Source organism: Sus scrofa, chromosome X (genome assembly GCF_000003025.6).
Source record: "Sus scrofa isolate TJ Tabasco breed Duroc chromosome X, Sscrofa11.1, whole genome shotgun sequence".
In the NCBI taxonomy this organism is placed as follows: domain Eukaryota; kingdom Metazoa; phylum Chordata; class Mammalia; order Artiodactyla; family Suidae; genus Sus; species Sus scrofa.
In genome coordinates this window covers 43272596-43285231 of record NC_010461.5, presented here as the reverse complement: position 1 = coordinate 43285231, position 12636 = coordinate 43272596, and the positions used below count along the sequence as shown (strand labels likewise).

General features: G+C 54.2%; 1 protein-coding gene across 1 annotated transcript in view; it reads left to right on the top strand.

Moving 5' to 3' along the window:
• Window positions 774-12636, top strand: part of CACNA1F (calcium voltage-gated channel subunit alpha1 F) — a 34010-nt gene continuing 22147 nt past the window's right edge. The window contains 18 exon segments of the mRNA XM_021080219.1: window positions 774-1316; window positions 3264-3268; window positions 3737-3842; window positions 4086-4225; window positions 4464-4495; window positions 4498-4605; window positions 4717-4869; window positions 5781-5977; window positions 6097-6200; window positions 7441-7631; window positions 8190-8282; window positions 8389-8482; window positions 8643-8669; window positions 8834-8994; window positions 10436-10661; window positions 11619-11826; window positions 11909-12029; window positions 12146-12227. Coding sequence (XP_020935878.1) covers window positions 1242-1316; window positions 3264-3268; window positions 3737-3842; window positions 4086-4225; window positions 4464-4495; window positions 4498-4605; window positions 4717-4869; window positions 5781-5977; window positions 6097-6200; window positions 7441-7631; window positions 8190-8282; window positions 8389-8482; window positions 8643-8669; window positions 8834-8994; window positions 10436-10661; window positions 11619-11826; window positions 11909-12029; window positions 12146-12227 — 2123 coding nt within the window. The 5' untranslated portion in view covers window positions 774-1241.

The window sequence follows — 12636 nt, the reverse complement described above, 5'->3', positions numbered from 1 at the left end:
GCAATGGCTGCTGGGAGTTGTAGGGTTTGTTGGGGTTTTTTTTTGGTTGTTTTTTTGTTTTTTGTTTTTTTACCCGCAGCGCAGTGCGCTCTTCCAAGTGAGCAACGGACTCTACCGCGCGCGCGCGCGCGTGTGCGAGAAGAGGGAAGGGGCGGGACAGAGGGTGGTTTCTCGACTCATTCATTTCAGGCGTCATTCAACTCCCAGATTGCAAAAAGAAACAAGTCAGGGGCAGGGGCTTTCGCACAAAGCGACTAGGATTTGAGTCTCAGCTCTGCAACTTGCTAAATGTGCCACTGTGAGCAGGTTACATAACTTCCCTGTGTCTTAGTTTCCTCGCCTGTAAAATGGAACTATTAATAGTACCTGCTTCCTAGGATTAAAACAATTAATTCGTCTAAAGCACTGTTGTACTATGTGCCTGATACATAAGACAATAAAAAGTATTATGTGAGTTACAGTTACTAGTATTCACGCATTCAATAAATGCTTTATTTTAATGTTATACACATGTGTACACTCCAAAAAATAATTACATAGTAAACATCCACGTAACCACCGTTCATTAAAAAGACCACCCACGGAGTTCCCACTGTGGCTCAGCAATAAGGAACACGACTAGTATCCATGAGGATGCTGGTTTGATCCCTGGCCTTGCTCAGTGGGTTAAGGATCCAGCGTTGCCGTGAGCTATGGTGTAGGTTGCAGACGCAGCTTGGATCCTTCGTTGCTGTGGCATAGGCCAGCAGCTACAGTTCAGATTTGACCCCTAGCATGGGAACCTCCCTATGCTGCGGGTGCCGCCCTAAAAAGCAAAACAAAAACAAAAAACAATATCGACTATTTCAATTATGTATTAGTAAATTTAAAGTATCTCCCCATTTATTTAGTTCCCCTTTAATCACTTGATAATATTTGATCATTTTTTTCTCATGGAGATTTTCCACATGTTACATTAGGTCTATTCGTACATACTTCAAATTCCAGATACTGCTGGGAAATGATTATCATTTTTTTTATTTTAGTTTCTGACACTGGTACTGGAATATATATTGTAAAAAAAAAAATTTAAATCGGTGCCTTTTCTATCGCCAGGATCTGGACCACAAGTGTCGCATCTTCATTCCTGCTCACCCTCCCATGGGACCCTGTTATGGCCCCGCCCTGTGACCTTAATCCCTCCAAAGCTGGGGGAAGAGAGGGGGGCCGTGTGCAGATGGCTCTTCAACCTTGAAAGGAGGATGTCGGCATCTGAAGGCGGGAAAGGTGAGAGCAGCCTTCCACCCCTGCAGACCCTTGGAACCAGCCTGGGCTCTGCTCCATCCTCAGCCCCTCTGACCCACCCACTACCCAGAAGGACACCCCACCCCTGGAGAGCCTTTAGGGGAACAGAACTACATCACCCTGTTCCCATCCCAGCCAGCCCCAAAGACAGCCTTAGATCCCAACTGAAATCCAACTCCAATCCTGGCCCTGATCCCCTGTCCCAGTGCCCACCCCAATTTCAACACCAGTGCCAACCCCTAAGCTTAATCCTAACACAGACTTTACCTACTAGAGGACAACCCCTGGTAGACTCCAAACCCCCACATGGATTCAGACCTTACCATGAGCTCTAAAGTAACTGAAACTCAACCCCAACCCCTGGATATCAAAGTGGGTCTCTGACTTTCCGGAAAGACTGCAGACCCATTTTTAAGGACCAGAGAGAGAGAATACACACTTAATGGTAGTAGTTAGTAAGTCACGAAGGCTTAGAGTCAGAGGCTGCCTGGGTTGGACTCCCAATTCAGCTGCTTCATCAAATCACTTAACCTCTCTTTCTGCATCAATTTCCTACCAGCAAAATGGGAATAATTCCATGTCTCAGACATTCTTTAAATGCTGAGCTCATTTAATTCTCACAACAACCCTGTAGGCACTCTTTTTGTCATCTCATTATACAGATAAGGAAATTGAAGCTCAGAGAGGTTACATAATTTGCTCAAGGCCACACACAGCTACCAAGAAGAGCCAGGATTTAAACTCAGACAGCTTTGTTTCCTCCAAAGCTGGGCATCTTTTTTTTTTTTTTTTTTTTTTTCGGTCTTTTTAGGGTCGTACCCACAGCATATGGAGGTTCCCAGGCTAGGGGTCAAATGGGAGCTGCAGCTGCCAGTCTACACCACACTTCACAGCAAAGCCAGATCCTTAACCCACTGAATGGATCGAACCTGTGTCCTCATGTTTACTAGTCAGATTCATTTCCGATGTGCCACAACAGGAACTCCCAAAGCTGGGTGTCTCAACCAGGCCAACCCACTGCCTCTCAGAGCCTGAAACAAGTCCATGGGAATTGGGAAGGGCTTTATCAGAAGACCCCAATGGACAACTCAGATCCCACTCAAACTCAATTTAAACCCTAATCTTTGATCCCAATTCTTCTTTTTGTTTGTTTTGTTTTTGTCTTTTTGCCTTTTCCAGGGCCACTCCCGCGGCACATGGAGGTTCCCAGGCTAGGGGTCTAATCAGAGCTGTAGCCACCGGCCTATGCCAGAGCCACAGCAACGCAGGATCTGAGCCGCGTCTGCGACCTACACCACAGCTCCCGGCAACGCCGGATCCTTAACCCACTGAGCGAGGCCAGGGATCGAACCCACAACCTCATGGTTCCTAGTCGGATTTGTTAACCACTGTGCAACGATGGGAACTCCTTGATCCCAATTCTAATCCCAACTCATTCAAATATCCAGTCCTAACCCTAAATCCTATCTCCGGCACAGTGCACTCCCACCTGTAATTAAACCCCACCCCAAATCTACCACTCAAATGTAACCCTAAATTTGCTTCCAGCTGTAAATTTAATCCTACCCCATGCCAGCTTAAGCTCTACCCCCCCACATCTAACACCAAACCCTACTTCAATTAGAAACAAAATCTTGCCCTCGCTCTCCTATAAATTCTAACTCTACACTCAATCCATTCCAATACCAACTCTTCTTCCCCAATCCTTAACTCAAGTACCCTCAGCTCTCCCTAATTTTACATTCTCCTCTCTCCTTCCCTCAGACAGAGGATCAGGATCAGGTTTGTCCCCCACTGCCCACCTCCGACTTGGTTTTTTCACACAGATACCACCCCAGAGCCCAGTCCAGCCAATGGGACAGGCCCTGGGCCCGAATGGGGGCTATGCCCTGGGCCCCCGGCAACAGGTGGTGAAATTGGTGGAGCATCCGGCCCGGGGACCCCTAAGCGAAGAACTCAGCACAGTAAGCACAAGACAGTGGCAGTAGCCAGTGCCCAGCGGTCACCCCGGGCACTCTTCTGCCTCACCCTGGCTAACCCCCTGAGGCGCTCCTGCATCAGCATCGTGGAATGGAAGCATCCTGGAAGGCTAGGGGCAGGGCTCATGGGTGAAGGTCGCCCAGGGTACCAAGAGGCAAGGATTGTGCCAGGGCTGAAATGGAAGAGGGCTGAGGTCACCGGGGATCAAGGGTCAAGAAATGGATCAAGAGGAAGTTGAGAACAGTGGTGGTCACGATGGGGGTCGGGGTGGGGGTGGACTAAATCTCAGCAAGAGTTGAGGATGGCTAAGCTTTCCAGGGGGGTCAGAGTCAAGGCCTTGGCCAGGACAAGGGCTGGGAATGTCAGGGTTGGGCACCTTAAGGTCAAGGGTCAGCATTGAGTGGGGAGGGCCCCAAGGGAATGTGGGGTTCTGAGGCCACTCTGCCTGGGTCCTTGACTGTGCCCACCTGAGACCCTTCGACATCCTCATCCTGCTGACCATCTTTGCCAACTGCGTGGCCCTGGGGGTCTATATCCCCTTCCCAGAGGACGACTCCAACACTGCCAACCACAACCTGGTGAGACATGTAGGGGGGCACGCGGGGGGCGGGGCGGGGGGGAGAGACCTCTTGCCCTCAGCTAGATACAGACCCACGAGAGAGGCCCCTCAAGCCTTCCAGGCAGGCTCTGCCCCTCTCTTAACCCAGAAGACCCTCTCCTGCCCAGCCCCGCTCCGCTACCGTCCCCTTCCCCTACCCCCGTCAAACCTCGCTCCCTGGTAATTTCCCCATCTCCCGCCCCGCCCCCGGCTCCGCCCCCAGGAGCAGGTAGAGTACGTGTTCTTGGTGATTTTCACGGTGGAGACCGTGCTCAAGATCGTGGCCTACGGGCTGGTGCTCCACCCCAGCGCCTACATCCGCAACGGCTGGAACCTGCTCGACTTCATCATCGTCGTGGTGGGGTGCGCATCTGCGGGGGGCACCCCCACCCCAGGCCCGCGCGATTCGGGGCTCAGGGAAGCGCCTGCTTCAGACTGCCCCCCCTTGCCAGGCAGCCAGAATCAGGAATGGGAACATATTTTAAGCCAGTTGCCCTTCCAGTTACAGGAACTTGTACTTGTCCAAGAGGGGAAGGGGGTGGGGGGCGGGGGGGGTCCCAAGGCCTGACCGCCGCCTCTTTGTCCCTTGCTGCCCCATCAGGCTGTTCAGCGTGCTGCTGGAGCAGGGGTCCGGACGCCCGGGGATGCCCCGCATACCGGAGGGAAGCCGGGGGGCTTCGATGTGAAGGCGTTGCGGGCGTTTCGGGTGCTGCGGCCACTGAGGCTGGTGTCTGGGGTCCCGAGTGAGTGGCACGCCGCCCCCTCCCCGTCCCGGGCTCGGAGGTGATGGACAGGATCCGGAGCGTAGCTGGGCTGGTCCCTCCCCTACTTTGCTCACTCCTCACTCCCCACAGGCCTGCACATAGTGCTCAATTCTATCATGAAGGCGCTGGTGCCCCTGCTGCACATCGCACTTCTCGTGCTCTTCGTCATTATCATTTATGCCATCATTGGACTCGAGCTGTTCCTCGGACGCATGCATAAGACGTGCTACTTCCTGGGATCTGGTCAGCAAGCCCACCCGTTCTGGGACAGGCCACGCCCCCTCCACTGACACCTAAGCCCCACCCTCTTCTCCCGGAAACACTCTCCAATGCACAAGACTCCGCCCCCAGGGTCAGGCTCTTCCCCCGACAAACAAGCCCCTCCCCCCTCTTCAAGACTCCGCCCTCCAATCCCAGACCACAACCCCCTCCCCTAACGAATAGCTCCGCCCTATCTCAAGATTCCATCCCCTGGTCAAGGCCCTGTCCCACACCTAAGGCGCCATCTTTCAGGACTGGTCCCATATAGTCAGGCCTTTTTCATCCAGACCCCAACCCAAGCCTTGCCTCCAACGCTTTTTTTTTTTTTTTTTTGTCTTTTTGCCTTTTCAGGGCCACTCCCGTGGCACATGGAGGTTCCCAGGCCAGGGGTCGAATTGGAGCTATAGCCACTGGCCTACACCAGAGCCACAGCAACGTGGGATCCGAGCCGAGTCTGCGACCTACACCACAGCTCACGGCAATGCCAGATCCCTAACCCACTGAGCAAGGCCAGGGATCGAACCTGCAACCTCATGATTCCTAGTCGGATTCGTTAACCACTGAGCCACGACGGGAACTCCATACCCCCAACCCTTTTTTTTTAAGAGACCCTCTCAAATTCACAAAGCTCCTCTCCCAGGCTCACGCTTCATGGTTATTCCCAAGATTCTGCCCTGAGATTTACAATCCCACACCCCAGATCCCTGTGGTTGAGACTCACAGCTTCCCAGGTGGTTCAGAATCTTGACCCAGCAGAGTCAAGGGCTAAGGGTTGTCTTTGATTTAGAAGAATCAAGAACCCTGAGCCCAGCTTCCCAGGTGGGTGGGCCTCCAAGGCGGCAACGACCATGGGTGGGCGTGCTTGGCGTTCCACAGTTCTAGTCTTCCTACAGACGTAGAGGCGGAGGAGGACCCCTCGCCCTGTGCATCGTCGGGATCAGGGCGAGCCTGCACGCTGAACCAGACCGAGTGCCGTGGACGCTGGGCAGGGCCCAACGGAGGCATCACCAACTTCGACAACTTCTTCTTCGCCATGCTGACGGTCTTCCAGTGCATCACCATGGAAGGCTGGACCGACGTGCTCTACTGGGTGAGGTGGACAGCGGGCATGCAGTCCTTTCCTCCTGCACCTGCCTTTCCTCCGCTCGCTCAGGAAGGAGTATCTGCAGTACCCTGAAGGATACATGCCCCCCACCTCTCTCTCCCTAGATGCAGGATGCCATGGGGTATGAGCTGCCCTGGGTATATTTCGTGAGTCTCGTCATCTTTGGATCCTTTTTCGTCCTCAACCTTGTGCTTGGCGTCCTGAGTGGGTGAGGAACCTGGACACCTACCCTGCCTTCCTGCCCCTCGGCCCCTATATTTTGTTCCTGGCAAACTGCTAGGCATCCTTCAAAACCCGTCTAAAATACCCCTTCATTCATCCAATCAACACTGAGCATCTGCTATGTATGAGGCACGGGGTGTTTTGTTTTGTTTTGAGGGATGCACCCTAGGCACATGGAGGTTTCCAGGCTATGGGTCCAGTCGGAGGTGTAGCCGCCGGCCTACACCACAGCCACAGCAAGGTGGGATCCAAGCCACATCCACGACAGCTCATGGCAACACTGGATCCTTAAGCCACTGAGTGAGGCCAGGGATTGAACCTGCATCCTCATGGATGCTAGTGAGATTTGTTTCCGCTGAGCCACAACGGGGATTCCGTGAGACACTGTTTTAGAAGTGGAGCGCGAGACACAAATTTCTGCTTTTGTGGAGTTCCTGCTGTGGTGCAGTGGGTTAAGAATCTGACTGCAGCAGCTTAGGCTGCTGCAGAGGTACGGGTTTTATTCCCTAGCCCAGCACAATGGGTTAAAGGATCTAGCATTGCCACAGCTGTTGCTGGGGCTTGGATTCAATCCCTAGCCTGGGAACTTCTATTGGCAAAGAAAAAAAAAGAAGAGGAAACTCTGCCTTCCTGGATGTTACATTCCGGTGGGGAGAGAAAGACAATAGCAAGATATACAATAAATGTGTGTGTGTGTGTGTGTGTGTGTGTGTGTACCTACAAGTATGGTACACACACATACCTGTAGTACCTTACATGGAATGTGTGCTATGGAAAGAAAGAAAGAGGGGAAGTTCCCATTGTGGCTCACTGGTTAACAAACCCAGCTAGCATCCACGAGGATGAGGGTTCGATCCCTGCCCTGGCTCTTTGGCTTAAGCATCCAGCTTTGTGTGATCTGTGGTGTAGGTCGCAGGTGCGACTTGGATCTGGCGTTGCTGTGGCTGTGGTGTAGGCCAGAGGCTACAGCTCCAATTGGACCGGCTAGCCTGGGAACTTCCATATGCCTCAGGAGCGGCCCTAAAAAGACAAAAGAACAAACAAAACAAAACAAAACAAAACAAAAGAATAATGTTCCAAGCAAAGGGAGCAGCAGCCATGGAGAAGGCTCCAGAGCTAGAACGTGCTTAGCATATTCAAAGAACAGCAAGGGGGTGAGTGTGGCTGGGATGGTGAAGGCAAGGGGCCAGGATGCTTCCCCCACCTAACCCTCTATCCTTCCTCAGGGAGTTCTCCAAGGAGCGAGAGAAGGCAAAAGCACGAGGGGACTTCCAGAAGCTTCGGGAGAAGCAGCAGCTGGAGGAGGACCTGCGGGGCTACCTGGACTGGATCACACAGGCGGAGGAGCTGGATGTGGACGATCCCTCAGCTGATGGCAACTTTGGTTCTGTGGCTGAAGAGGGCCGGGCCGGCCACCGTAGGCAATCCCAACCTGGCCCATTCCCTGCTCCATGCAAGCCTCAGATGTGGGCTGCCCTCCTGAGATCCAGCCCCATCCTGCAGCAAGCTCTAGGCCCAGCCTCCAGTTATGGCCTGGGACACACAACCCAGACCAGGATACCCTTCCCAGACTGTACCCGGAAAAACTCTAAATAACAACCCCCGCCCCGGAGTTCCCATGGTGGCTCAGCAGTAATGAACCTGAATAGTACCATGAGGACACAGGTTCGGTCCCTGGCCTCGCTCAGTGGGTTCAGGCTCCAGCATTGCTGTGAGCTGTGGTGTAGGTCGCCGATGCGGCTCGGATCCCGCATTGCTGTGGCTGTGGTGTAGGCCGGCAGCTACAGCTCCGATTGGAGCCCTCGCCTGGGAACTTCCATTTACTGCAGGCGCAGCCCTAAAAAGCAAGACCAAAAGAAAAACCCAAATAACCCCTCCCCCCCCGACACACACCCCCCGCCCCCCCCACACACACACGCAGGGCTCTAACTTTACCCCAAGCTGTGCTCCACAACCACCCTCCCTGTCCCCACAGGGCCCCAACTGGCAGAGCTGATCAGTAGGAGACGAGGACGGCTGCGTTGGTTCAGTCACTCCACCCGCTCCACACACTCCACCAGCAGCCACGGTGGGGGTCCAGCCCAGTTGAGGAGGGGGTGGGATGCAGAGGAGAACACCAAAGGCAGAAGCCTGGGGTCTTCATGCGCTGACCTCTCTTCCCGCCCTGCCCACAGCCAGCCTCCCAGCCAGTGACACTGGTTCGATGGCAGAGACCCCAGGGGATGAAGAAGAGGAAGAGGGGCCTCTGGCCAGCTGTACACGCTGCCTGTGAGGGGCCCCCAGCCCTTGACTCCTGACCCAGCCCAGAAGCCAGTCCAGACCCTGATCCCAGTCCTTCCTTTAGCCTCAAACCTTGACCTCAGCCCTGACCTCCAACCCCAGCCGCTGAGTGCCCCTCAGCCCCACCTCCCATGCCCCTCTTTTCCAGGAACAAGATCATGAAAACCAGGGTCTGGTGAGTTGGGGAATGTGTGTGATTCCTGGAGCCCATGACGTCATGAGCCCCCCACCTCCAACCCCCACCCCCATGACCACCGAGCTCCCCCACCTGAGCCCCGCCCCCGACCCAGGGCAGGCTTAGATAGGGGATCTCAGCCAGGGGGCTCCTCATCCCCGCAGTCGCCGCCTCCGCAGAGCCAACCGGGGCCTTCGGGCAAGCTGCCGGCGAGCTGTCAAGTCCACGGCCTGCTACTGGGCCGTGCTGCTGCTGGTCTTCCTCAACACGCTGACTATCGCCTCGGAGCACCACGGGCAGCCTGTATGGCTCACCCAGATCCAGGGTGCGTGCGCCCCCCCAGGCCCTAATTCTTTCCACTGCAGATGCTCCAATCCAGGATCTCTCAGGTGCCCCCCCCGCCCCGCCCCCCAGACCCCGCCCTCCCACCCGGGTAAATGCAGAAACCTGAGCCGGTCCCATCCTACCTTGTAGCTTACACTTAACACAGCTCTTGCCCCGTGTGCCTCAAGCTGTGTTCCGCCCTTTACATGTACTCACGTTCCCATCACTGCAGCTTTATGTGAATGAAGTCCAAAGGCTTAATTAGTGCCTGAGCACCAAGATGCTGAAGAGTTAAGTACCTAATCCCAGGGCTCAGTGAGTGGCAAACCCAAGCAGTCTGGCTCCAGAGTCCAGGCTCTTTTGTTTCTGTGTGTGTGTTTCTTTTTTCTTTTTTTAAGGGCCACACCCACGGGCATATGGAAGTTCCCAGGCGAGGGGTCCAATCGGAGCTACAGCTGCCAGCCTATACCACAGCCACAGCCACGCAAGATCTGAGCCTCATCTGAGACCTACACGGCAGCATCAGATCCTTGACCCACTAAGGGAGGCCAGGGATTGAACCCACATCCTCATGGATCCTAGTTGGGTTTGTTGCCGCTGAGCCACAACAGGAACTCCCCAGAGTCCAGGCTCTTAGCACCACACTGTCTGGACAAGTTAAAACCCTCTGTGCCTCAATTTCCCCATCTACAAAATGGGAGTAATAATGTTATGCACGTCACGGGGTGGTTGGGAGGATTAAATGAGTTAAGGTCAAAAATGCTTACAGCATTGCCCAGCCCACATAAAGCTAATACTTTATACATGTTACTGTTATTCATTTTAATCTTGACCCCCAGCCTGAATACTGAACACACTTCTAACCCTACCCTCAAACCAGCCCCGTTCCCAACTAAACCATGGGCTCTAACCCTCCCCTTGGAGTTTTTCTATATTCATAGAGGCTGGCCGAGGTCCGTCCTAGCTCTGCCTCTTGCCCCAGCTCGAAGCCTCTCAAAACCTCTCCCACTCGGACTTATCAACTCACCCGATCCCAGAGTTTCTGTCGTGGCTCAGCGGTAACAAATCCTAACGAATCTGACTAGTATCCATGAGATTGCGGGTTTGATCCCTGGCCTTGCTCCATGGGTTAAGGATCCGGCATTGCTGTGAGCTGTGGTGTAGGTTGCAGATGCGGCTCAGATCTGGCGTTGCTGTGGCTGTGGTGTAGGCCGGTGGCTGCATCTCCAATTCAACCCCTAGCCTGGGAATTTCCATATGCCGCAGGTGCGGCCCTAAAAAGCTCAAACAAACAAACCCTCACCTGATCCCTAATCCTAAACACATCACCAGCCTGTGCCTGACCCAATACTAGCTACTCCAGATCATCCCATGGCCCCAAGCTCCCTCGTGTCACCACAGAAACTGGCTAGCCCAGTCACCCCCTGCCCCTCTCTCTGCAGAGTATGCCAACAAAGTGTTGCTCTGTCTATTCACTGTGGAGATGCTTCTCAAGCTCTATGGTCTGGGGCCCTCTGTCTATGTCTCCTCCTTCTTCAACCGCTTTGACTGCTTCGTGGTCTGTGGGGGCATCCTGGAGACCACCCTGGTGGAGGTGGGCGCCATGCAGCCCCTGGGCATCTCAGTGCTCCGATGTGTGCGTCTCCTCAGGATCTTCAAGGTCACCAGGTGTGTGTGTGTGTGTGTGTGTGTGTGTGTGTGTGATGGGGGAGAGGACTGGAGCCCCAAACACAGTCCCAGCAGCACCGCCCAAGCTCCAATGACGACTGTATCTGTATCACCATTCATTAATCAAATATCCATCGAGTGCCTACTGCATACAAGGCGCCCTTCTAAGCCCTAGGGTAACACCAGGAATCGAAGCAGACACACGTTCCTGCCTTTGTGCAAGTTAAAGTCCATTGGGGAGGGTGTCTACTCCACTTCCATCCCCTCCCTCCACCTCGGGTTCAGCCAGAACATTACTCCCAGTCCCATCTCCAAACTCAGCTCCACACTCATCTCCACCCCAAACCCCATCCCCCACCCCACCCGTAACCCCATCTCTAACGGCAAGCGCTTCTCATCCACAAGCCCAATTACACCCCTGACACCCACGGCCAAGCCCAGGCCTACCTCCAACCTCATTCCTAACTCCCAGCCCCAGCCCCATCACTAACCACAACGCGCACATCCCAAACCCATCACCATCAGCCTATCTCCAACGGCAAACTCGTCCCCAGTCCCTGTCTAGATCTCATCCCAATCCATCCTCTCCTCTATCTCCACCTTCAATCACAACTTTATCCCCGACTCAGTCATCTACACCTCCAAATATTCCCCGACCCTAGCCCCAGCTCCAATCCCTAACTCCAACCCCAGACCCAGGTCCCATCTGAAATCCAATTTTGGTTTCACCCATTTCCATACACCCTCCATACTAACCTCATCTCCCATGCACCTCTAACGCCAACCATAGTCCCAAACACAACCTCCCCCTTACTTCTTATTCTCACCTCGCCCCAGTGCTAACGTCCAAGTTCATCCCAACCCAACTCGCCCCAGTGCATCCCAAGCTGGAGTCCCGTCCTGGCTCCTGACTCACCATTGGACATGTCGACCCCTACCCTTCCATCTCTGCTGCAGGCACTGGGCATCTCTGAGCAATTTAGTGGCGTCCCTGCTCAATTCAATGAAATCCATTGCATCCTTGCTACTTCTCCTCTTCCTCTTTATCATCATCTTCTCCCTGCTTGGCATGCAGCTGTTTGGGGGCAAGTTCAACTTCGACCAGACCCACACCAAGAGAAGTACCTTTGACACCTTCCCCCAAGCCCTCCTCACTGTCTTTCAGGTGGGACCTGGCGATCATGGGACGGGTGGGGGTGGGGGTGCCCACGATTGCAGGGAGCTTCACGGTGACCTCCCACCCCCAGATCCTGACGGGTGAGGACTGGAATGTGGTCATGTATGATGGTATCATGGCCTATGGTGGCCCCTTCTTCCCTGGGATGCTGGTGTGTGTGTATTTCATCATCCTCTTCATCTGCGGCAACTGTATCCTTAGAGCCTTGGGAGGCTGGATCGTGGCAGGATTGAGGGAGGAGAAGGAGGACCAGGGAACTCCACAGGTAGGCTGTTTCTCCATCCTTTGTAGCCTGAGCTCACCACAGACATCCTGTTGAATGTGTTTCTTGCCATCGCTGTGGACAACCTTGCCAGCGGAGATGCAGGCACTGACAAGGACAAGGGCAGGTGAGATCTGGCTCTGCCTCCAGGACTCTCCCTGGGATCCCTGTCTGAGACCCCCCACACACACATCCCACATCCCCAGAGATGCCTTGGTCACCCTGGCAACCCACATCTGCAGATCCAACTCGCCCGTCCTCATTCATGTGACATGCATTTATTTATTTGTTTATTTGTCTTTTTGCCTTTTCTAGGGCCGCTCTTGTGGCATATGCAGGTTCCCAGGCTAGGGGTCAAATCAGAGCTGTAGCCACCAGCCTAAACCAGAGCCATAGCAACACGGGATCGGAGCCACATCTGCGACCTACACCACAGCTCACGGCAACACCAGATCCTTCACCCACTGAGCAAGGCCAGGGACCAAACCCACAACCTCATGGTTCCTAGTCGGATTCGTTAACCACTGCGCCACGAC